This window comes from Mytilus trossulus, chromosome 10 (genome assembly GCF_036588685.1).
Source record: "Mytilus trossulus isolate FHL-02 chromosome 10, PNRI_Mtr1.1.1.hap1, whole genome shotgun sequence".
NCBI lineage: Eukaryota > Metazoa > Mollusca > Bivalvia > Mytilida > Mytilidae > Mytilus > Mytilus trossulus.
This window is the reverse complement of record NC_086382.1, coordinates 62,729,653-62,757,098: the sequence shown is the minus strand read 5'-3', so window position 1 is coordinate 62,757,098 and position 27,446 is coordinate 62,729,653. Positions and strand designations below refer to the sequence as shown.

Here is a 27,446-nt window from a genome sequence, read left to right as displayed (position 1 = left end):
ACTTATAGTATATCTCCCAGTCACCCTTCACCAAATTCTTTCATAAATAAAAAAAAAACAATTGGCCTCAATAAAGAAAGTTTTGCTCTACCTGTTAAATCAAAACATCACTTAACATTATTACAATTTATGCACACTTATGAGAACTCATAATACCGTACATTCTCTCGATACTGTTCATATTTGGCATTGCACAAGTTCGTGCGTTTTGTTACGTCTTTACCTAATAGCGTAGGATATACTGATTAAAACACTTTGGATACAGGAGAGGGTTGGGGGCTCACATGTTTAAACCTGCCGCACTTTGTTTTGTCGGTCCAACGTCAGAATCCTGTAGTACAGTGGTTATATAGATCTGTCATTTTTTTTTCTTCTTTACATAATTCATAAGTTATAAATTATTAACCGTTAGTTTTATCGTTTTTTTTCATATTTTTTTTTCATATCGGGGCCTTTTTTAGGCGACTGTATGGTATAGGTTTTCCTCATTGTTAAATGTTGTACATTGGACTATAATAGTTTATACGCCAACTTCATTTAAACTTTGATGGACAGTTGTCTCACTGGCCATCACACCACATCTACAAAGCTCCACATGTAAAAGAAAAAAGATATAAAAAATTAAAGCAGTTGGAAGGCCATCTATGGCATTCGGCAAATTAAGTTCAACGAGCTCTTTCATGTATGTCTGCTTTTGTCTAGGCGAATTTGGACCAACATCGGCATTTGGAAGAAAGAGCCTCAAATTGTGAAAAGGAAGTCATTAAAGTGTTAATGACTGTACAATACTTTTTGAAACTTTCTTTCCTCTGGAATATATTTATTAACTGTTCATTTCATCTGTAAAAACATTGAAAGTCTCAATTTTCAATAGAAACATTCCAAGCAGATGTACGCGGTATACATATTTCAATTTTGGCTTTGTATGACAGATATTTTAAGTTCAACTACTTTGACTAAGTTAACAGATAAACATTAAGAGTAAAATACAGAAAAAGGGTCGCCAACACCATCTCGAAAACCTTGACAAGAAAGTGTTTGTCAACGAACTGTACAGTGATTATTTCAAAACGCACAACGAACGCGACACATTTGGTGGAACGAACAATACAGTCAGAGAAAGTTTATTTTGTATGATATTGCGTTTATTCTAAGTTCTAGGGCACATTTGAAGGCACGTAGTAATTCAATGTATAGTTATTTAGTATTGCTTAAGGTATTAATACTCAAAGGTGTATGCACGAAAAGATATTCAGCATTGTTTACATCGTAAACCGTATGAAATTGCACCATGTATGTGCGTTTTGCATCTAGCAGTTTAATCAAACGTTTTATACAATATCTAAAACTTACAACAACTGTATAATTGAATAAAGATGCTAACATGCTCATTGACATATTTATATATACTCAAATAAGTTCTAGAGAGGCATTCAAAGTTATTGTCATCCCAAACGTTGACCTGATTATCGCTTCGAACGCGTCAACGTCCGGATTCATTTGTATCGGGGTTATACGGGGTGATTGTAAGGTGTGTATGTCTCTGACATGTGTCATCTGACTTTGACCTCATTTTCATAGTTCATTTGTCAATGTTAATTATTATAGTTAAGTTTGTTTCTTAAATACTATAAGCAATAGGTCAATTAAATTGATTAGATTGAATATAAGATGTACATAAAAATGAAATGGGGAATGTATCAAAGAGAAAACAACCCGACCATAGAAAAAACAACAACAGAATGTCAACAACATGTTTTTAAATCCTTGAAATACAAGGCAGACTGGCACTAATAGGTGCATGGTACTCATGTGTGTCTCATGTGCAAGAAAAATCGCAATGTGCCACACAAGGATTACTTTCCGGCGGTGGCGACGTAAATTATTAGTATTAAAGATTTATATTTTAGAAGACTATATAGTAAAATTGAGAATGGAAATAGGGAATGTGTCAAAGAGGCAACAACCCGACCAAAGAGCAGACAACAATACCTGGACGTTTCAGACCATATATGCACACACAGTTTGTAACGAAGTATTGTTCAGTTTCGGGAGATAACCCGTTGGCAGTGTCATCTTTTCCAGTTTACTTGAATATTGTTTTCCCCTAATTGTCATCCTGTACATATGTTCCGCTTTACCAGAAGTTCGACTTTGAGATAAACAATGTAAAAACATATATTTCCGTTTAAGCAAATGTTCTATACCCTTATTCCATAGGAATTTTTGTTTCCAATTGGAATCTTCTATTTTATGACAATATACATGACCATGTTTCAAGTATAATTGTTTTCAGTCGTCGTTCCTGTTATACTAGTGAATTTCGGGGTAAACTCACTGCCTATATTCAACAAAATTAAGTTAAGCTTGACGATGGGTTATATATAACTTTCCAAAAAGATAAAACAAACGGTATTCCAATAAACGTTCTATACAAACTACAACGAATATCACTGTAAATGCACTGCATTCGTATAGCTTGACCGCTAGTATCCGCTGGTATCCAACTAACCCTATGCATAGAAACGATCAGACACCTGTTTGGAAAACCTTTTGCAAACCGTCACCCCTAAAAATTGTTTTACAACTGTAACTGTGTTTCTGCCATTTATTGGCCCTGTAATTTTGGGAAATAAACATATTCTATTCTTTTTCCACATCTCTTTTTATTCATATTGAAGTTCGCCAAAAATCACGTGTACATTTTTTGTCGAGCCTTCGACTTTAGTCGAAAAAGCGAGACTAAGCGATCCTACATTCCGTCGTCGTCGGTGTCGTCGGCGGCGTCAACAAATATTCACTCTGTGGTTAAAGTTTTTGAAATTTTAATAACTTTCTTAAACTATACTGGATTTCTACCAAACTTGGACAGAAGCTTGTTTATGATCATAAGATAGTATCCAGAAGTAAATTTTGTAAAAATAAAAATTCCATTTTTTCCGTATTTTACTATAAATGGACTTAGTTTTTTCTGTTGGGAAACAAAACATTCACTCTGTGGTTAAAGTTTTTAGAATTTTAATAACTTTCTCAAACTATCCCGGGGTTTGTACCAAATTTGGACAATAGCTTGTTTATGATCATAAAATAATATCCAGAAGTAAATTTTGTAAAAATAAAATTCCATTTTTTCCGTATTTTACTTATAAATGGACTTAGTTTTTTCTGCTGGGAAACATTACATTCACTCTGTGGTTAAAGTTTTTAGAATTTTAATAACTTTTTTAAACTATCCTGGGTTTGTACCAAACTTGGACAGAAGCTTGTTTATGATCATAAGATAGTATCCAGAAGTAAATTTTGTATATAAATAAATCCATTTTTTCAATATTATACTTTTAAATGGACTTAGTTTTTCTGTGGGGAACCATTACATTCACTCTGTGGTTAAAGTTTTTAAAATTTTAATAATTTTCTTAAACTATCCTGGGTTTGTACCAAACTTGAACAGAAGCTTATTTATGATCATAAGATTGTATCCAGAAGTAAAGTTTGTAAAAAGATTACTCCGTTCTTTCTGTTATTTACTTTTAAATGGACTTAGATTTTCTTACAATCATAAAATAGTAACAAGAGGAATATTTTTATTGATTTTTTTCCTCATTGTTGTTGAGCCTGCGATATACAGCAAAAATAGGCGAGACACTGGGTTCCGCGGAACCCTTACAAATTTTTTAGCTTCAAAAGTGATAGACGACCACAGATTGAGTTTCAATGATTTGTTCATTTAAAAAAAAACGAAAAACTTTTCTTTCAAAAACATATAATCACCACCCTTTTCATAATAGCTTTGTCAAATCAGTGTGAAGATAAAACGATTATTTCGTGAACAACTGTTACGCATATACTACTGATTTAAAGCCCAGGGCTTATTTAAATCTGGCTTCCAATTAAAACCTTGGATCAATTGGAAATATTGTAAGTTCTTAAGCAAATATTTTCGAGTGTTATTTCTTCGGACCAGATCATGAAGAAGACAGTGTGAAAGAAAAAGTAAATGTTTTTGATTGTTGGATAAGACCATGATTCTAACGAAATACACATTTTAGTAATCGACTTTGCGGTTGTCTATGGTGTATAGCGATTATCAACATTTGGATAAATTCTGAAAGAAATAACAACTACCAGCAAAATGTCTTTGAAGAAACTACTTGGGTCTGCTATGAGAAAAAGGTAAGACATTTTAATATTATTTGAAAAAAGGGAATTATATTTCCAAGTTTCAAATCAGAAACTAATAAGTAATGATGGTTGATTTATCTGGTACATTGTTTTAAAATATATATTTCTAGTTATTAAGAGGTAAAATTAGCAGTTCCAAATTCTTATATTAAAGACTTGTTTATTGTTTTTGGCTTTTCTGTTCTTGTTACTAGTTGTCTACTATTCTTTATCATTCCATTCAATTTCTTTTAAGATACATATGAACTCTAATTTAAACTATGGTCACTACGTATTATTTCATTCGTTTTTCTATTGATTTGTGTTAACATGTATCGTGTCACCCCAGTGCAATACCTTTTTCTGTGATTAATTATTCAGAATCTAATAGGAAATGAATTAAGGAACACATTTTCTTTGTACTTTAAAAGTTATAACACGTTCTTACTGGCCTTAAATCTCAAATAGACCAAGAGGCGTCCGTTGTTGTTCATATTTTTATTATTTAATATAATAATGTAAGTTACAAACGGTCCCTGCTTTATCCAATTTTTAATATCCTGGACTAAACGTTTTTTTGGGTGTAAAGGAATGGGATCAGTTTTTGGAAGATCAAGTACATTCTGTTAAAACCTGCCTCATTCCCACAATTTAAAAAGAAAAAGGAAAAAAAGGAATTCGTTAAGATGCCGCGTTTTTCTTTGTCCGCTAATTATATTTTATACAAAGAAGGTCATTAACTTCGAAATGTATAGGTATTTTAACATTTAGGCATAAAGACTTACAATGAAAATGGCATTCTTTCTACTCATTATCCCATTAACAAAAAAAATTATTGTCAAACATGCATTTTAGGCATATTAACCACAAATCTATCAAAGGGTAATTTATACGGATGTGTTTTTATTTTAATTCAACGTTTAAACGCACACATAAAACAGAATGCGACATTGATATGTGTTTTGTAGCAAAGCAACAGAAGACTAAATGAAATAGTTAATCTCGTATACAAATATTTGCCATGACTTTTAAAGATAGGCAAAGGAAATATTACATACAATTGAAAGTTTTCGCTATTAACGAAGTGTCAGTTTTATTGTCCATTATTATTAATTGAAACCATTAAATGGCGTTTAAAGAGTAAAGTATATTTGAAGATGGAAAATTGGTTTGAAATAAATCATGTATTGTCACGCAAGGTCACCACTATAATTAACGAATATTTAATCAATGGATCTACTTGAAAACTGTGAACCTACTTGAATATACCGTATTTTTTGTACTTGTTAACGAAGGGCGTACGTTCAAAGTCCGAATCGACCCCCTCGGAATTATTTTATTTACTCTATGCAGAAACAAATAAGTCAATTAAAATGTGAAAATAATCTATTGAACTTGCAAGACCCCATCGCACAATTTTCCAAATTATATACCATGACACTGGCATAACCTATTGTTGTTTCTTTTTTATATTGTCTGTTAATGCCTTATATTGTATCATGCTCCTTGTTAGGCCCATTTAATGAAAAAATAAAAAATCTTATCTGAAAATACATTAAAGAAAGTTATAACACAAAATGCTTGACAAATTTTACAGAGATGACAGAAATTTCTGAATCAACACGAGCGACGGGTCAGAGATCTGAGGTGATAATTACGTAAAGGGAACAATCTACAAATTACTGTTGCAGGCCGCAATAGAATATACGTTCCACAGTCCCCTCTATAGTATGGAAGTCGTTTTACCGACAGTCGCCTGTATCAGTCAGGACCCTACTTCGTCAAAATTATCTCCCCATAGCTTATGAGCATCAGTTAACAATCTTGTCTACATTGATTCAACTTAAAACAATTGTCTGATCGGTTGTCAGGTGGAATTTTCGAAAATTCATTTGTGCAAATGGTGTTTTTAAATAAAACACCTCGTAATTGAGAAGAAAATTGCAATTTTGTTTATTACTATTTACTTTTAAAATTTGTGTCACTATAGTAAACAATATAGTAAACATTTATCGCCTTCTCTAACAAAGAGCTTCGATTCTTTTGTTCTATTTCAACCTGGTTTCCGACTGGTATGACGATGTTTGAATAATTATATGATAATTACTTAAAAAGGACAACAATCGACAAATTACTGTAGCAGTCGTATTACCGACAGTCGCCTGGATTACGGTGTTTGACAACTTTTTTGACAATTATTATAATTGGACAACAATACAATCGACAAATTACAGTAGCAAGCTGTAATATGTTTGAAAGTCCACCACTGTAGCAGGCTTATTACTGCAAGTCGTCTGTTTGACGGGGTTTGACTTATTATGTGATAATTACTTGAGAGGGACAACCATTGACAAATTACTGTAGCAGGCGTATTACCGTCATTCGTCTGTCTGGCGGTGTTATTCAAATTATATAAATAAATGATTAGTCAGTTATAAAACAATGGTATACAATCAAAGATAAAATAGAAAACCAAAAAAAGTAACCTTAGCAGAACAGGTGACGAAACAGCATCCACATTTCATTTGATGACGTTTACAGTGTGTATGATTGCATACGAGACAACTATCTACATGAGACCACACTTAACAGATATTGGTCACTGTATGGACTTTAACAATGAGCAAAGCCCATACCTAAAAAAAACAGCTATAAAAGACAAAGAAATTACAAATGTAAAACAATTCAAACGAGAATACTAACAGCCTCATAAATGTACATAAAATGACCGAAGAACAAATATGTTACACAGCAACAATCGACAGCCACTAAATTACAGGCTCCTGACTTGGGACAGACACATACAATGTACATACAGAATGTGGCAGGTTTAAACATGTTAGCGGGATCCCAATCCCCCATACCTAGGACAATGGTGTAACAGTTCAACATAAGAAAAAATTATAAAAAATATAGTTAAAAAAAAAAGGCTACACTCATCAGAGATACAAATATATAGAAATACATATAACAAAAACACATGGACGTGACCGGCAAAATCCACCAAACCACTGGACGCTAAGCAAGTAACCGTCAACCAATTATTTAACCCCATGAAACAGTAGTTGAGAGAGATTCCCTTCTGGACTCGAAACTTTCAATGAGATTTTGATATACTGATCGTGAACGAGTGATCATCCCATAACTTCCTTTTATTTTTTAACAAATTAGAACCCCCTCCTACAATTTGTTTATGGTAGATATTGCCGAGCCTGTAACTTTTGTTGAAGAAAGCTCGACATAGGGATAGTGATCCGGCGGCGGCGGATGCCTCATGTTCCAAACTTTCCGTCAGTCACATGTCCAATGTCCTTTACCTCATTTTCATGGTTCAGTGACTACTTGAAAAAAAAGTTGAGATTTTTTGTAATGTTTAATTCTCTCTTATTATAAGTAATTGGATATCTATATTTGGTATGTGCGTACCTTGGAAGGTCCTCATGCCCGTTAGACAGTTTTCACTTGACCTCGACCTCATTTCATGGATCAGTGAACAAGGTTAAGTTTTATGTGGTCAATTCCATATCTCAGATACTATAAGCAATAGGTCTGATACATTCGGTGTATAAAAGGACTGTAATGTGTACATGTCTAACTGGCAGGTGTCATCTGACCTTGCCCTCATTTTCATGGTTCAATGGTTATAGTTAAGTTTTTTGTGTTTTGTTCTGTTTTTCTTATACTATATATGCAATAGATCTACTATATTTAGTGTATGGAATGATTGTAAGGTGTGCATGTCTAGCTGACAGGTGTCATCTGACCTTGATCTCATTTTCATGGTTCAGTGGTTATAGTTAAGTTGTTGTATTTTGGTCTGTTTTTCTTATACTATATGCAATAGATATACTATATTTGGTGTATGGAATGATTGTAAGGTGTACCTTTCTAGCTGACAGGTGTCATTTGACCTTGACCTCATTTTCATGGTTCAGTGGTCAAAGTTAAGTTTTTGAGTTTTGGTCTATTTTTCTAATACTTTATGCATTAGGTCAACTATATTTGGTGTATGGAAACATTTTATGATCTATATGTCTGTTACGCAGGTTTTATTTGACCTTGACTTCATTTTCACAGTCCATTGCTAAGTGTTAAGTGTTTGTGTTTTTGTCTGTTTTTCTTAATTTATAAGCAATAAGACAACTATATTTGTTGTATGGAAGAATTGTTAGCTGTACATGTCTGCCTGGCATGGTTCATCTGACAATAACCCCCATTTTCATGGTTTATTGATCAATGTTTCATTTCTTGGTTAATGTTGAGTGTATGTGACAGTTGTAATAAAGCTTTATATTTAGGTATTTCAACATAATATCAATGATTAGTAAAGAAGGCGAGACATTTCAGCGTGTGCACTCTTGTTTTACAATATCTCAATCCTCGGTCTTTACACCTGTTTGTAGAAATCCTTTAAACTCATTTATAAAGATCAGTTATGACTTTATAGTTTTCGTAGTAAACTGGGCACCTTTAAAATCGTACATAATCCTCTATTAAAGTTATGTCATCATAACAATTTAATTAACTGTAAAATGTGAAATATGCTAATACGCGATTATCTAGTTAAAATCTGGTCTCATATAGAAAAATAATCTCATGTTAATAACCACTGTATTTGTTTTCATATTTTTCTCCTTGTTTGTATATTATTAAAACCGAGTCTGAAAGTTTCGATTAAAAAAAAGAGGCGTCTCGATTGAGTAAAGGATTAAAAAAAGAGGCGTCTCGATTGAGTAAAGGGGCAAACAATTCACATACCAATAGCGATGAATATGTATATATAAGAATAAAAATTATGGTATAGATGGAACTGATGTTGTTACTTTTCTTGGTGGGAGGGGGGCAAATAAATAAAATAAAATAAAACCGTTATAAATAATACCAATTGGACCTCTTTCCTTTTTCTTTTATCATGTCGTATCCGTGTTTTCTTAAACAATCAAACAATTGGCATATTGTAATAACTGAACCACAAAGGATCGATTTCGTTAGATAAATATCCAGTGACAAATATTTCAAGCATATGAAGACCGAAAACAAATTTAACGGTACATCAAGTATACATATAAGCACACCAATGGAAAAAGAGACGTTTTTTATAAGTAGGTGTAAGTAAGTAAATAAGGTGTATGATAAATGTAGCTAAGCTTTATGAAGATTTTTTATTTCATATAAGTACTGAGAAATGATTGAGAATTCATTTTTTTTCTTTCAATATAAGCATTCGTCAAGAACATGCATGCATTATTCGACATTGATTTTGTTTTCCGACTAAGTCTTTTATTAATCGACTACTAGTATATAGTTGTATTGTCGGAGAAAGAGCAAGAAGCATGTTATTTATTAAATTTTGATATAAAATTTGATATAGAATATGAAATTAAAATTTGTTTTTAAAGTTCAATTCAATATACATTTTCTAAAAAATAATGTTTCTTTTCAAAATATATATTTGATTATGAAATTGTGATTAAATTACAATTCTTTTCTCGTTATTTGTTTCCTTTCTTTTCTTATCGTCTACTCTAAAAGTTCAATAAAGTCCTGTTTTATTACCTTTTTATCAATAAAACATCAAATATAAGTTGTTCCCTATAATTACTGTAACAATGGACGGGTGAATATACGCCAAACGGGTATAAACTTTAAGACTTTTAAATATTTGACTTAGACATATGGTATTAGCTTTAACTGAGATTTGTACTGATAGACAAGTATATTATTAAAGACAATCGAGTTTCAATATATCATTACATTCAACAGTCACGTCTCAGTCCTTACAGCTGAACGGACGTGCTGGGTCAGCTCTCCTTTACCCGCTATCTTCGATGAGGGTTTACAGTTAGATGTTCAACGACTTACTACTTAAGATGACAGAAACCAATCCATGCCGTACAGATAGGCGTAGTAGTTGGCGTACCCGCGTTAACATGCCTCCAAAACCATTGTATATTATGGGGAGTGTCGTGCCGATTAACGTCCGAGGGCTGTATCCTAGGCTGTTGGGTGATACGACCTACATTTCACTGCCTCACGGCTTTGGTCCTGATAATGCTTCCTGTCATCTTTTGAACTACGTCCGAGATCATCTACCAGTACTCCATCATCGAGGTTAGCGGGCTGCCAAGCTGACCAAACTGGCCCTGAAAGCAGCCGTTGTGAAGAATAAAGACCAAAATAGTAAAAAACCAAAAACAACTCACCAAAACCAAGATGGCGGCCTCCATTCGGCGTCCTTTGCTATCCGTTCCTGACCCACGGCACAAAATATTTAAATGCTCACCAATCGTCTTCGGGCACCGAGCCGACCGTGCGAGGGCTGAAAAGCCAGTCAAGGTCGTTAAACACTTCCATATATTTCAATATATGTTTTAACAGAACAAGTTTGAACAAAGTTTTTAACACGTTTTAATTATATCATCAATTTTCTGAACGTTTTGTTTGCAGCAGAGACATGTCTTCTTTAGCAGCAAGGCCCACCCCGGGTGTGGGATTTTCTCGCTGCGTTTTAAGACCAATTGGTGGCCTTCGGCTGTTATCTGCTCTTTGGTCGGGTTGTTGCCTCTTTGACATATTCCCCATTTCCATTCTCAATTTTATTGTCTCTCCTATTTATATATATGAATTTACATATTCATAAAAAGGTTTCTATTGTTACAACAAACCACAAACAATTCAGTTAAACAAGCTCATATCCACGTATCTTCTAAAGGCAGGTTATATGCCTAATTTTGGAAAGTATTATTTTAAATGGAAATCATAGTTTATAAGATTTATAACGGTATCAGAACTATAGATTTTAAGGTCAGCACTATTTGGTCTTCGAGTTGTCCCACTGCCAGTCCTACTCCATCCTCTTATTTTTTGTTTAAATAGGTTGATTTTTGTTTACAAAATTATGATGTCGATAAGACTCGACCTACTTTACAGTTTTCATTTTCAGTTTATTATTATAGAATTTTAGTTAATTACCCATTTACGTACCGACCGTGTAAGGGCTGTAAAGCCAATGTTAAATACTTTAATCATCATCATTTATCGTCCAAGGTTGATCCATAATCTTACGAAAAAAAATATATGTGTGAAATATTTTTTTTTCTTTTTAGTGTGCCACAGAAAATAGACGAGAAAGATGACCAGATACCGAGGGCATCGTCCAATGTTTCTATGGCCAGTATCTTAAGTAGAGGAAGAGGAAGTGATGATGGAACAGAAACACCAAAACAATTTGGTAAACTAGCGGGTCTGCTGGTCAAATCTAAATTGTAAGTATACTTTACACTTTCAATAGGTCTTTTTATTTATCGAAAACAAAGTTATCGGAAAATATATATATCATATTACCAAAGAAAGGTTTCATTATTTTTACATCGATAAAAGAATTGTATATTTGTTTGATTACCTAGGTCACACTACAATGGATTTTATATTACAGCGTTTCCAAAATGAATCTGTGAGTTTACATATATTTTAAAAGTAGATTCTTATATACAAGATTTTAGTATCAGAAAATTAATGAAATTTCAGCAGTTTCTTGAAAAACATGAACCCCTTTTAATAAACCATGTTCCAGAAAATAAGGGAAAAAACATTGCTGTATTTTATGTATTTTATATGTTTAGATTAGCTTATGATCGGAGGTCAGATTCACTGTATTATAATAGAGTTATCTTTCTTAGATCAATTTGCAAAATGTATCGTTACTGGCTTTCACTAGTAGTGTTGTAGTTATAGAGCATTCACCTTGCTTTCCACTTACTAATAGTTACATTAGCTCTAGAAATATGACTGTACAAATTCTTGAAAATTCCGTTAAATCAAATTTAAATAGAACATTTTGGAAGACGCTGAAAGTTGTGGTTTGCACCTGCTTAATTCAAAACATTGATGAATAGAACGTTCATGTGGTTAAATAATTTGTTTTTGTTGTAGTCATCATTCAAAAGTTGAATTGTTGTGTAAAAAAACACATTAACTGTTGACAAACATGCATAATGATGTATTGCAAGTTTTCATAGTAATGAAATACATGTGCACGAATTACAGCAAAAACAAATTCGATATCCAATACGTTTTATACAAACGTATATCTGCTATAGAATGTTCATTCATAATATGTTTCAAACGCTAAAAAGGGATAATTGCAATGTTATTAGTTCCAAGTTGAGTATCACATGCCGAAGCTGTATTTCAAATCCTTTAAATTTGTTACATTTTTCTTTTGCTTTAAATTAACCTTTTCATGTTTTAAACAATATTTAAATAGTAAAAAGACTGTTTTTTAAGATATTTCTGAAGACGGTTTGACGTGCATTCTATAGAATTGTGACGATTATATTCTACAAATTGACAACCAAGTATTTAAGCAAATTAAACAATTGCATGAATAATCGTGAATTAAATTTCAGTATAAAAAAATTCACATGACCAGAGTATGCATAAATATGTAAACAATGTTATAGAAAGTAAAATTAGATATCCAAGACTGATATGTATAAAGCCCCTTAAGTTTAGATATACATTCGTAGTACATGTAGAAAAATCCGTCTATTTAGGACAAATCTGAACTAAAAGTGATTTTATGCATATCAGCCCAAGTCCCTATGCAATTACCATACGCGTGTTATAAAAGAAGAATCGTAAGCCAGTCAGTTTCTGCAAACTTTGAGTGCTACTGCTAAGTGAGAAAACAATATGACAATTCGCACCTTGATAATGCATCGATTAACCATTATATAATGAATGATTTACACGACTGTGGTCATGGGATGGCCCTCTTATCTATTGATGATCTCTAAGAAACGGACAGATTTCTCTTATATCTCGATAAATTTGTAATAAACGAAATTGAAATTAACAAGCGCACGCAATGTCACAAAAGATTTGAATTAGAGAGTCAATACAGAGATTGTCTGTTCTTGTAAATAAACACGCAAGCAAAGCGTAATATACTTTGAGGAAAATGATTTATTAATCCACATATTACTTCATTTTCAATTAATAACGTCTGTAAAATATTCTTTCCAATAATTAGTTATATTTACTAATCTCCAAACCAGGAAATTCTTTGATTATTTAAAAGACAGAAATCCTTATCTCGATTTGAAATCGTTTTTATTTCGTTTGTTCTTTCTATTCCTGGAATCTTTAAACGAAGGGAGTTTGTTCGTTTACACGAAAAGACATTACTAATTTTCCCTTACCAATCTCCGTCATGAGACTATTGTGTATACAAGGCCACCATGTATGTGATTTTGGATTTCCTTGCCTTTAATGTGATCAAGTTGACCAAAGAAGTATTTTCTATAATCATTAAATCAAGTGTTATGAACATGATTTAGAATTATAAATAAGTTGGCCGGTGGCTCCAACCTATATACAACAAATCCGTTAAATGTTTTCAAACTAAGAAAAGAGGATTAAGCGTTTAAAATTTTCTGATCAGAAGTCAACGTACTAGTGTGTACTCCGTATCTGTTAGTCAATGAGAAAAGGATCCATTGTTGGAGGGGAGACCCCTGGCTCCCGGGGTGCACTTAGGAGGGGTAGCGTGTTAAAACCGGACACGGGGAGGAGACGATCTTCAGTCTTGTAAGTTTACGTTTTTTTATGTCTCTATTAATTCTTTGGTTTATGAGGAATCAAACATAAGTTTTTGGTAATTAATTTGGGATTATATTATTCTGCGAACATGACCCATAAATAGTAACATAACATGCAATGGCTTAATGGTACTTGTAGTATTATGAAAATCTTGGTGTTTTGTATATAATAGAATGCAAATTTTATGCAGCATTTCGAATTCAGTACTTCATATTTTATGTACAAAAATGTGTACGAATTCCTAATCACGAGCTACTGTTTTTTTTTGTCCTGGCAGAAGCCAGTCGGCCATCATCTTATAAGAGTTTGCGCCTGTCTCAAGCCAGGAGCATCTGCCCTTTGTTAGTCTTGTTTTTTTGCATTTGATTATTTTAGATCATTTATATGTTCGAAGTTTAGTGTGGCGTCAATCTTTAACTGATTGTAGGGGCCAAGAGGAGTCCGCCTACGGGTGCGGGATTTGCCCGTTGTGTTGAAACACTATAGGTGGCCTTCGTCTGTTTTTACTTTTTGGTAGGGTAATAGTTTCTTTGACACATTCTCCATTTCTACTCTCAATTCTATTATAAAGCCTGGCACTTGGAACCCATTTCAAAACAATTCTTCACAGCTGGTATTCTTTGCCTAGATTAATTAAACGATTAAATTAGTAGATTTAACTTGCATAATAATGATGTTCAAATATTCAATATTAAAAACATTTTATTACATATTTATTGAGGAAAAATGATAAATATCAAGTATAAAATGCAAATGACTGACCGCCAAAATATAATAAGACTGACTAAGAGATACAAGGAAGGTATTGACCAGACGTGAATTTACGTCCAAGTAATCGCTTATAACAATATTAATAGTAATAATATGCTATTGACAAAGGCCAGGATCGAAGACAGTCAAAACTGGTACCTGACATATGACCTTTTATTGTTGTCTATATGGTATACGTATTTTACTCATTGTTAAAGGCCGTACGGTGATCTATATTTTTTTTATTTTTGTGACTGTCATTTGGTCTCTTGTGGAGAGGTGCTTCATAGGCAATCATATAGTACAACATTTTCTTTATAAATATACGTAGTTTTATTTCGTGATTGTTAATGGCATTAAGCACAAATAGATTAAATCCAAAATAAATGTCCTTTTATGATCAAACGATCCACTTTAGAGTATTGAAACAAGGGAAGAAACTCAAAACCCGTTTTTCATTGATTTAGAGCCAGGCGGTGCAATCCTCTAAACGTCTGGTGTTGGTCTGTATAACAATATATTTGCTGAACAGAATGAATCAACAATACTGACAAAACTTGAATGAACCTTAATGAAGTATCGATGTTTCCCAAATAAAGTGTTTTAAATTCTAAATGATCTATTGATTTTTTAATTGTAGTAACTTAATCTCGATGGGTCCTAAGTAAATAAAATCTCAATAGCACCAGCTTTTGTGTAAGAACTTAATACTGGTGGCACGACTGATGTTAAGTAGCAAAAAACAAATATTCAGGGTGGTGATTGTTACTGTGTTTTTTTGTTGACGATTTAGTGTAGTGTTGAAAATGTCAGCTTCTTCAGAATCGTCCGAGAGCGGGCGAAGTTCTAGAAGGATGGCTTCCATTGCCAAAAAGATGTCAAAGATTCAGAGTGGAAGTTCTGCCATCTTTTCGTAAGTGATGCTGATTCACACTCTTTTTATTGTTTTACTTCAAGTGCTCGATAATTGTAGTATATAATCAAATGGTTATAACTCCTTTAATGAAAAATAATAAGATGATAAACTTCATATTTGAATTACTGCCATACCTATGTTGAATAATGTAATAATTTGTCTTTTTTTACTTGCCTTTTTTTGCACCTCTGTTCAAAAGTTTAAATAACTTTCTTATTAAGTTGTCCGTTTATGAATTACATTTTTTTATTAGAATTCTCGGTTCTACAACAGCTCTACACCGTTAGGTTTTTCTACATCAGTGGCTTTCAAATTTTGACATTTAGCTTTGTGGATGAAGGTTACACAAAAATGCGCTTAGGACGCATGAGATTTATAACTTTAAAAAAAAAATATTCAATGCTACTTTCATTGCTGAATATACATATACATGTGATGGTTAGGACATTTATGAGGGTTTATTTGTTTATGTTTGTCTGAAATATACGGTATATAAAGCTGCAATTGCAATTATACATACATAAGTAGTACATCGACAAAAACATTGCAAACACTGATGTCTTGTTCTTGACAGGTGCGTTCGACTGTTATCCTATAAATGAAAATGATTTCCAGTTTTCGGTGGTTCGATCCGTGTATTTCCCTGCGATATACCGAGATTGCTGATAGTGTCTTAATTTTAGAGCAATTCTTGTTCAATATGGGTTTACCTGTTTGCTTCCCTCGGCCCTTGTATATTTTTTTAGCACTTGATCAATACCACTGCTGGTTGACCATCAGTCCCCGAGGTTATCATAATTCCTAACAAACCTTTCTAAAATTGTCTATTTACAAATTTTGATTTTTTTTATCATATCATATTTTTTTTGGCAGAATTTATATAATTTTTTTAGCAAGCAATCATTAAAAAGTTTGTTCGACTCGCTTTGCTCGGCGGTATATAATCCTTTTGATAGAATTACGTCCGCTTCGAAATATTTACATATTTATTGAAATACATATATAAGGTCATAATCTGACATAATTTTATTTATTTTCATCCTTATTTGACATGAATTTCCGTTAAATCCGCAAGAAAAACCTATTGTGCAAATTTAACCAATAAGTGTTATCGAATTTCAATTTTAAATACTGTTTTAAACAATTAAAACGTTTCTTCATTGAGACACATTTCGATTATAACGTATGTTGATTTCACACCACATCGATCACAAGAAACTAGATATTTCAAAAGGAATAGTATTATAAATTATATGATTGAAACATAAAATTACAGTTTTATCCCAGTATATATGTTGTGATACTAAAAAAAAGATGTCTGGAAATAGTTCTCGAAGAGGATCAGCTTTGATCAGAAAAGCTTCTATACAAACTGTCAATATTTTGGGTGTTGTAAGGTAGGCAATACGAAATGTTTTTATTCCAGTTAACTTAAAACAAAAATGGATTTATTGAATAGATAAATGTGTGTTATATTGATGATTTGTTCAGTGTAGAATTCCACCAAATTTATCATTACACCGATAAATTCGAAATATAATTACTAATACTATAATATCTTAATTAATATTCAAAGCTACTTTCAATGCTGAATACATATAAATGTGTTGAATAGGACATTTATGAGTGTTTTTCTGTTTCTGTTTGTCTGAAATATATATATAAAGTTGGAATTGTACACACATAAGTAGTACACCCACAATAACCATTAGCTATAGTACACACCGACGTCTTGTTCTTGGTAGATGCGTTCGACTCTTATCTTATTAATGAAAATATTTGCCAGTTTTCTGTGGTTTGCTCCGAGTATATCGCAACGATATACCGAAGATGGTTGAAAGTGTCTTACTTTTTAAATCAATTCTAGTTCATTAAAGTTTTACCTGTTCGCTTCCCTTGTCCCTTGTTTTATTTTTCAATAACCCAAATCATGCGCAATCGTCGCTAACTAAGACCACACAATAGGTCATTCATATGAAACGTAACTGGTTCAAATTATTGTCTTGCAAGACAAAAACGCATCAGTGAAGATGAGGGGCTTATTTTGAAGGAAAAAAAATACTGAATTTAATAACTAATTAATTTTCAATATTCTGTTCTCGTAAAGGTCAGCAACAAACTGACGCTTATGAGATCTTGAAAGTACTTGTTCCGATATATACACAGTTACAGATATATTTTCTGTTGTTCGCATATTTAACAATTCCTTATTGAAACTTTTGTAAACCGTTACAAACACCCATCAGGATTTAATGTCTTAACCAATACATACGAGGTGTTCATATCGAAATTGATACAAAAAAGTTACAGAATGATTAAAGACAAACAAAGCCATATTCCAAGCACTGATGGTCTTTTTGAGAAGAAGCGAGCATCTTCCCCCGTCTCCGATTCTTCATCAATGTCAAGGACTAATTTCCTTATCAACAAGAAAAATGAAGGCCGTTTCCAAGGAAAGAGGTAAATTGTTTGCATGGAAATGTTCAGGATAAGTTTTTGCATTCTTTCATAAAAAGTTTTGTTTGAAACAATTTGGTATTTAAAACCCATAACGAGGAACAATTTCGTGCAGGGTAAATTAAAAACATGAAAGGTATGGTCAAGTTTAGATATGAAAGAGTGTGAAGTGTTTATATGTTATCAGACTGTAGGATATAAATCTAATCTACTGGACAAACATTTTGAAGTGACCAGTTATCTGAACATTTTAAATCTTCGCAAAATTAGCGTCGATCAAATCATTTAAGAATTTCTTAAAACATTTAAGACAAACAACGACAGTGGTTGTCCACTTAATGTAAGGCCAAGGCAAAAAGAAAACCATTTTGTTCTGACAGGAATATAAGGTTTTTGGCATGATTTCTGTCAGTATTTCTTTATTTTGTGACAGTTCATTGTTTTTGCTGACACATTTTTTTTCTTTCGTCTGATTGCACAAATGTGAGGCTCCCATCGATGCATTCTTTTATGCTATACACGGTTGCTGTATATCCTTTGTAGTCGTCTTATACTAGTATGTCGATTGCAAATGTAAAGAGAGATCTTAGTACACACTGTGGGTTGATGCATGATAGCTTGTGGTCATTCATATTGCTATAAATATTTGCAATAAGATATAATTATACAAAGCAGCCCCAATTCTATATTATAATGAATATTTAAACAAAATTGATTCCTAATTGTTTGCTTTGCTTTATTTTATATACCCAATAAAAAAATAACAGTCTGAGTCGAAAAAAATTCACTGCTTTGATACAGCTTTTTTAAAGTTGTTTTTAATCGAATTATCTGACGTAATAACAATGTTTGTTTAAAAAATTTCAAAGAAAAAGAAATAAAAACAGACACTTGAAAGACAGAACAAGACTTTAGTGGCCTAACTATTATAATTGGAGTTTATTCTTATAAGTCAATATTTCAATCAATATTTTATGAAATAACTATGACACCTATTCTCCCCAGCATATTTTAAATATAATGTTTGCTGATACTGAGCAGGTAGTTAAATAAGTTGGACTAAAATTTACAAAAGTAAAACAAAAGTAAGACCGAGGCGAATTAAACAAAAGAATTTTCCAATGTTATTTATTATTTTATCGAATTGAATTTCGTTTTTAATGTATATAAAACACACAAAAAATGGAAGAAAAATACACTTCCACGTTAAGAAGAATGACAGTGCCTGCAGGATTCGGTCCGATGTTTGGAGGGATCAATGTTAAAAAGGAGTTTAAACTAAGACAAAGGTATGGCTTATAACTTTATTCAGTGTTTAATATAATTATTTGACATGTATGTAAGCGTATAGAATCTTGGTTGTTGCAATACTGATTCGAACCGGAACATAAGTTTTGTGGTAGGTTGTCATCTATAAATGTACACAAAACAATTAGTTTTTCATTGTTTTCAATTTTGGAATCACCGAATGCCGCATATCATTAATTTTGGTTAAACGACATGTACAACTAGTCAGACCATGAGGAATTTCTTACCCTTCAGGTGCTCATTGTAACGAGATCAATTTTTAATTTGACGAAACATAAAAAAAAAAAAACCCGCCTCAATCATAAACTTTGTCAAAAAACAAACATACGCAAGAAAATATACATCTACTATACGATAGCTAAAAATGAAATAGGAAATTGATGGTCATGAAAGAATCTGCGCAATTCTAACTGAAACAAAATTATATAAAATCTGTTTTGTTCAGTTTAGATCGCTAGATACTAAACATATTCGCAATCTCCTCAGGGCAACTGGAAACGTGACGAAAACTTTCATTTTATTTAAAAAAAAAAGTAATATATTTATAGTTATTGTGAGGTCAAAAGAATAATACTATTTTACCATCATGCATGCAATTTAGATATCAGTTAATTTAGATGTAGGTAGATATAGCTTCCTCGCCTCTTCGCTTATGTTTGATCACCGGCTCAGTATAAGCAAACTATTATCTGTGTTTAGTGCTTTTTAACAAGCTAGCGACGTTTTAATGGTTGCTCGGTATCATCAAAGTATTGTCCCTGTGGACGTCAGGCGACATGAACAGAACTACGAGAAATCATATGTATGTAATGGCTACAAACCATTTTTTACACTTTAACCATTAAAACCACTGTAAACATGAAATTATGATTAATACATAGAATCTGAAAACTAGATTTATCTAAATTGATTTTGTTTAAGCGTTCATGAGACGAGTTTCGTCTGGTCCCACTATACTACTTACAATGTGTGAAGAGAGATAACTCTAAGAGGTTATGACCTACTGATCTGTTTGTACTGGTTTTTTAATTTGCGCTTATGGAGATGGGGGAGATAATGGCAAATTCTCGTATAAATTTCGATAACTTTATCTGACATTTACTCAGAAATAAAAATTGACAAGTATGAAGATGGTGTTCGCAGATTCTCTTTGAATTCCAATTAAAGGTAGAGAAGATAGGACAGCATTATCAGTCGTATTTCTCGTTTATTGACATTTTCCCAATAAATCATAAAAAAAATCTCAAAATATCAGGAAATCACAATGTAGCCTCCAGTATTTTTATATCATTAACAAACAAATTGAAAATTATTTAATTTCCGCAAGTTCTAATAGGAAGGAACAGCTTTGATAAATTGAAACATTTGAGCAGCATTTGAGAAGAACATTTTATTACTGTGTGTTTTATATGAAATATTATTTACAATATTTGAAGAGTACTTTAAATATAATTTTGAATTATATTGCATCAGTGGGTGTCTTCTTTAGCTATTAGACATGAGGAGATGTATACATGTTTGATTTTAAACAAACAAATAATTAAAAACTTGAAACATTTATTTTTGAAAGTTTGATTGAATAAAAATATAAAAAAAATAAAAGCTTGAGGATACATCGCTCACATTTAAAACCATAGTGACAAACATTCTGGAGTAAGCAATGGATTGTAGTGTAAGGAAATCTTCTTCGTCTTCGTCGCCTAAGTTAAGAAGATCTGCGAAGTCTCGACTACAAGCAATTTTCAGGTGAGCAGATTCTTGATATAATGAAAGAATGCACAAGTTATAAAAATTGTACCATGTACTAGTACATCAGAATGTTTTAATATTAGTCTGATATGTAACAAACGTTTTGAAATAATGCCCAGCTATGTAAAGGATATTTATATTTAAAAATGATAGAAATTGAACTAGATTAGTTCTGAATATGTCCCCTTTGTGCTTGCATTATGCTCGAAAAAGACGAGTTTCGTTTGATTACAAAAAAAGAGAATATATAATTTATTTTTCAATTGAAATGAAGTTTCCAAATGATAGTACTACCAAGGGCGGGTTGTTCTGTCAAGATCTACTCTCTTATAATGGAAGTGTGTTTGTTATCTCTCACATACAAGGAGTATTTGCCGGAGCGAGACAGAATGGAGATATGGATCTTATGTTTATTTCTCTTAAACATAATTTTCAGATTTGTAATTTTCTATACATTTTTCGATTTTTCATTTTCAAAATTTGTGCTTATTTTACTTGTGCATAATAAAACGGACCTATCATACTGGAAACCCAACTTGAACATCCTCATTAGTAAGTAGGGGACAAAGACGGATGGGGTACTTATCACTTGAACAAAAAGGTGCCATGTACTTATGTGTGCTAAAATCAGTATGTTTGCTTGTAAAATAAAAGCTGCAAATGTAATAAAATGAGGTTTCACGCAAAACGAATGGTAATGCGCACACATGTGATACATCGCTTGCATTTCTTACATATTGGCAAACTTTTAAAATTCATATATGCATGTAGTTTGCGGTAAATTGTTGTTGTTAATTATTATAATGGATAAATCACAAAACAAAATTCCTTCAGAAAAATTGTCTTTCATCGATAAGTTCCGAATGTTTGGGTATTTTTTTTCCATATTTTGATTGATTGATATTTTTTAAAAGTTAAATTGTATATGTCTGTGAAGAAAGTCAAATAATTTGATAGGTTTCTTAAACGTCGAACTCACAGATTTACGGGAAATTGAACATTGCTCCTTTAAATCAATTTGACAAATTGTGATTTACAAAATGTTTGAGGGTCTAGATAAGATGAGGGAGGGGATTGTTTAATTTCCCTTTATCTTTTCAGATAATTTTATCTTTATTATTTATTCGTTTAGCACATTTCCCCAAATTGTTATGTTTTGAACCCATTCTTCTGAACTATTTGCCAAATATTATTTATTCCAAAAAGCCCCACCAACCCCTCATGTATAAAGAAGGTATCATTTGCCATACAAAGAAAGCAATTCTGAAACTAAATGCGTATTTTGTACCTCAAACTATACGGTGACGCATAATTCATGACTTTGAAATAGCACTAACATAACACTATTTTTAAAGTACCGCCAAGAAACTTTTGTCAAATAAGCAGTTGTCCCCAAGTAATCTACAAGTGTTGTTACACTATGAACATGATATAGATATTCTTCCATGATTGTACAAAAACGAGCTTGTTCTTTTTCTTTTCCCTTTCTTATTGTTGAAGGCTTATTATGACGACCTATGATTGCTGCTATCCACTTCTTTTTTTACACTGGTGCCTGGATAGTTGTGTTATTGTCAATCTTATTACATCTCCCTATCTTTATATTCACTCGTGCAATTTTTAAGGGATATTTTATATTGTTCTCCAATTTAAAATATAGTTATTAACCTGGAGAGATGTTTTTTTATAAAGATAATTCTATAGAATATGCTTATTTGATTATAGTGCATGTCATAACAGTTTCTAACAATTGATAATAATCTACGTCAACCCAAACACTCGCCATTGATATAGGGATCAACACATTTGACATACTATAAGAAAAAACAAACATGTCCATGTACCTGCCAAATGTTTTATTAAATTAAAGTACTGTATGACGATTGGAAATGCACACAAAGACACGAAATAGTACAAATCTAATGATTGGAAATGCACACAAAGACATGAAATAGTACAAATCTAATGAATTTGAAAAAATCGAATGTCTTTATATTTGCTTAATGTATTGTAATGTTTGTTAGTTTTAATCACCAGGATTATTGCAGATTAATGTTAAACTGCATAGGAATTGATAAACCACGGTGTTGGGTTATAACATATAACTTTCATTGGTGCGAAAATATTAATTAATCCTATATTCAACATTCACTGGATTTCATATTCCAAGTGATACTTGTTAAAATAGTTTTAAATGAAATTTCTGCGATTTGGATTTTTATTATAAAGGGATCGTAACTTAACTTAATGGCAAGCAGAAAAGGAAATAAAATCTTATCTAGTATAAATGAACGTACAAGTTCCCAGCAATCGAGGTAAGTGAAAAGCTTCATTGTTGAGACGACATGAAATCGTGAAAATATTGTCACGTGTGTCAGTTTTCAAGAAAATTAGTACATAAAAGGGATGCCAAAGCGTGGAGGATTTTTTTTTCTGGCGAATGGTTGTATCCTTTATGCTACTCAAATTACGTAATGTAATCACTGTCCGTCTGTCTTATTAGACTATTTACCTGATTTGTAATCACATAAGCAAGACGACGGGCGCCGCATGTGGAGCAGGATCTGCTTACCCTTCCGGAGCACCTGAGATCACCCCTAGTTTTTGGTGGGGTTCTTGTTGTTTATTCTTTAGTTTTCTATGTTGTGTCTTGTGTACTATTGTTTTCTGTTTGTCTTTTTCATTTTTAGCCATGGCGTTGTCAGTTTGTTTTAGATTTACGAGTTTGACTGTGCCTTTGGTATCTTTCGTCCCCCTTCTTTTACTTCGAGGCGACCTCCTTGAAATTGTATCGTAAAATTCTGTACCAAAACATGATTTGTATGTATCTTGGATGATTAATAAATTGTTGTTTGTGTTACGTCTAGTTGCAAATACATCATGCATGTTCAGGACGAGAACAAATAATTACAAATATTTACAATCTATACACAACTGCAATATAAGTCTACCGAGATTAAAAATGGGTAATTGGAATGCACCGGAAAATTGGGACAAATTAGATAGGGACAGATATTTGGTCTTCCACCATGCAGGCAACATATATCTACGCCTATAAGATTTGCTGCAATGATTCTTTAACGTGTCAGACCATATTGTGTGTCTAACTCATTTTACACAAAACAACCCATTCTGATCGGTAGTGTATGCTAATTTATCCATCCCACACAGCCAAACATACACCACACTTTGACAAGTGATTTACTGCTAGTCGGAAGAAGACAAAATTAAAGTAAATTATTTCTATACCAAAGTCATCCTTGGGGTCTGTTTATATTATATTCATCTTGAAGATTTTTTAATAAGTTAGTTATTCTTTTGTTGTACTATTTTGTTTTTCAAGATTCGATTTTTTTGTCTTCTCAATATAGACACCTATTGTATACACACATTTAATGATGGGTGTTTCTTGTATAGGCGTTGATGGTTGTATGAATAGCTGAAGTACTGTCAATGCTTTTTCATTACTTAGTATATGCTTAATACGGAGTTCCCATTTGTCCGCTGCTTCGAAATATATCCTAAACTTTAACTATGGAGTGTAGTGTTTTTTTTGCCGGTTATTGATAACTAATTGATTGGTTCTTGTTTGTCTACACTTGCATCAATTGATATATGGCCAGAAAAGGATAGTCATTTCAGCATGTTCAGGCAAATATTTTTCGATGTTGGATATCAATACAAAATGCTCCGTATTGCCCCCCCCCCCCCCCCCCCCCCCCCGGCCAATGGTGTTAATTCATGTTACTATGACCAAGGAAATTATTAGCATGGATAAATCAATAAATGGAGATTTTGATGCATGTAAACGAATCTGTCGGACAACCGTCAACTATAAAACAATATATGTTCATCCATGTATATGTTTTATCCGGCACATGAATAAACACCGAACAAAATTTGTCTTTAACATGAAACATGAAGAAATGGCCATCCGATGTACCATTATCTTTCTGTGGATTGCAGCTAATTATTATTTATAATTCAATATAAATTATTTCAATAATAGATTACTTTTTGCGAGGTAAATGGTAAAAGAACTGTGCATTATTCGCGTGACATAATTTAAATTAGTTTAAAATTAGTTTTCCTGTAGGCTGATGAATGATCGCATTGAATTTGAGTTACTTCCCTTTAAATACTGTTAAATCGTTATAATCGAACCGTGTTATTTTAACTTTGTAACGTTCTTTTCTAGTTTCTGTTTGAGAAAATATTAACTTTAACAGTCTTCTGTAATGAACATGTATAGATTTGTACACTTTTAATTGAGTAAATTTGATCGTTTTATTTTATTTATTAAAAATTGAATCTACACCAACAAGTGCTCCCTATCACCTTGCTATGGAGATTTAAAGAATTCTTCTTACAGTAGCATCAGTATTTTCAGAGCCACAATAAGAATAGGTCAACACCGTGAGGTTAATCGCAGTCCACGGATTAAACAGAGAAATTATGACATTTTTATCCTCTTAACGTATAATTGTGAATAGAAATTTATAATCAAAACGCCTAAAAAAGGCGCCTGTATAAATAATTACACGAAAAGAATTAAATAAGATGTCTTACTTGAACACCTTTGAACAATCAAAGAAAATAAAAAGTTCTCAAAGTTTGCATAAGTTTACTAAGTTAATACCTTTACATTTTGGGTTTTTTGAATAGTTGAGGAATACTGCTTTCCGGTGTATATGTGACAATTCTTACAATGCCACATCCACTTTCTCGGCAAGGTACTCAAACTGAAATTATTAAGAGAGAATCAAGTCAGCTATCAAAAAGCGAAACTCAAAGCAAATTCGTCACAGGAGGATGCAGTTCTCGTTCTGGATCGCGTTCTGGTCGCCGTTCGTCTAGGTAGGTCAAAAACTAAACTTTTAGGAGTTCAATAATGATGCATATTCAAATTGTCTACGTCTTTTTGCCTCTTTTAGAATTTAAAACGTACGTGACAAGCCAGTATCAAAATGTATATAATCACAACAAATCATACATGCCATTTGTTTTGAATTTTAAACGACTTTATGATTCTACAATATACAATATGTGATGTCTCTTTCTGTCGTTGATGGGTATGACTTGTCATCTGGAATTTTTAGTACATGGGTGGTTGTTGTCTCGGTTGTCGTGGGAGTACAGAAGCGGTACTGACGAGTGAATAATCATATATGTTTCTGATTCGGGGTCGGTGAATGAAAGAACAGATGTATTACTGTTTTGGTGTCGGTGGGTGAAAGAACAGAGCAGTTACTGATTCGTTGTCGACGAGTGAAAGGACAGGGATGTTACTGATTTGGTGTCGGCAAGAAAAATAACAGAAGGATCACTGAACCAGTGTGGGCGAGTAAAAGAATAGAAGTGTTACTGATTCGTTTTCTGCGAGTGACAGACAAGAAGTGTTACTGATTTGTTGTTTGTGAGTGAAAGAACAGAAGTGTTACTGATTCGTTGTCTGCGAGTGAAAGAACAGAAGTGTAACTGATTCGTAGAACCAAGGTGTTACTGATGCGGCGACAACGAATACGTACGTGGAAGAACATAAGTCTTACTGATTCAGCGTCGTTGAACACCGCAATTACAAACATTTCAAGTCTCGACTTTACTGATGTTCAGTACGAGAAATCTTATTCAGTATTATGCCGAATCAACGATATTTGGTATGTTGATTCGATACATCAATCATGACATTTGTTTCAATTTTATTAATAAATGTATGGTCTTGTCCTCAATTTCACTCACACGTGGTTACTTTGGGGTTTCTGTCTGGTCATTTTAAAATTTGCACATGTACTTCTGACAAGTTTCATTTTACCTTGTTATCAGTGTCTGAATTTAATACCTTTGTTTTGGTATCACTTTCAGAGTTCATTGGCTTTGATATTATTGTATTTGGCTAGACAATTTAGTATTAAGGCAACTTGTACTTTTGGTTGTAGAGCTTGTTGTGCGATACTAGTGTAAAACAAAACGCTTAAACTCCACAAACATTTTTTTAATATATGAAATGATCTTAGTTAACATCAGATTAAATGAATGCATGTTTGTTTTGAAGAATTGATTTTCTTAAGATTTAAAATATTGGTGTAAATCTCCGTTTACAGATATGTCTGTGCACATTAAGGTAGTTATAAAACTTCAAACTAAGTACCTAAGAATACTCAAGGTTTATATGACTACATTTATAATTTTCTTCACAATGGAGAATTGTTTGTATTAGATGATATGTACATACTATATGAAAACTGAATAACCTTTTATGTTGTTTTTGTTAATAAATCATTTTCGATGATAAAAGTATCCTGGACGCGCACTTGTTACCGTTGTAATTTTATCTGATAGGAAATTATTTATATCATTTTGTAAAATTATATTCCTATTAAGGATCTACATGATTGACGAGCTTCTCCACCAATCAATAAGGGTATGTTGCAGAGAGTATATATATGTCTCCATGTTCACATTCGTTATCTATCATGGAAGAGCTACAATGGTAATACTGTTA

The 27,446-nt window shown here is 32.5% G+C and overlaps 1 protein-coding gene across 8 annotated transcripts in view; it reads left to right on the top strand.

The window, feature by feature from the left end:
• The first annotated feature begins 3,893 nt into the window (after positions 1-3,893).
• The window catches only part of LOC134688348 (androglobin-like), an 81,770-nt gene continuing 58,217 nt past the window's right edge, over positions 3,894-27,446 (top strand). Inside the window, exons 1-2 of one of the 8 annotated variants that reach the window (XM_063548987.1) lie at positions 3,894-4,173; positions 11,268-11,426. In XM_063548987.1, the coding sequence (XP_063405057.1) occupies positions 4,133-4,173; positions 11,268-11,426 (200 nt within the window). In that variant the 5' untranslated portion in view covers positions 3,894-4,132. Of the gene's footprint in view, positions 4,174-11,267; positions 11,427-11,602; positions 11,615-13,600; positions 13,753-16,741; positions 16,828-17,723; positions 17,891-18,992; positions 19,177-23,073; positions 23,260-25,599; positions 25,802-27,446 lie in introns of those variants that run through there. The other 7 variants (XM_063548995.1, XM_063548990.1, XM_063548992.1 and 4 more) reach the window with 7 other exon arrangements.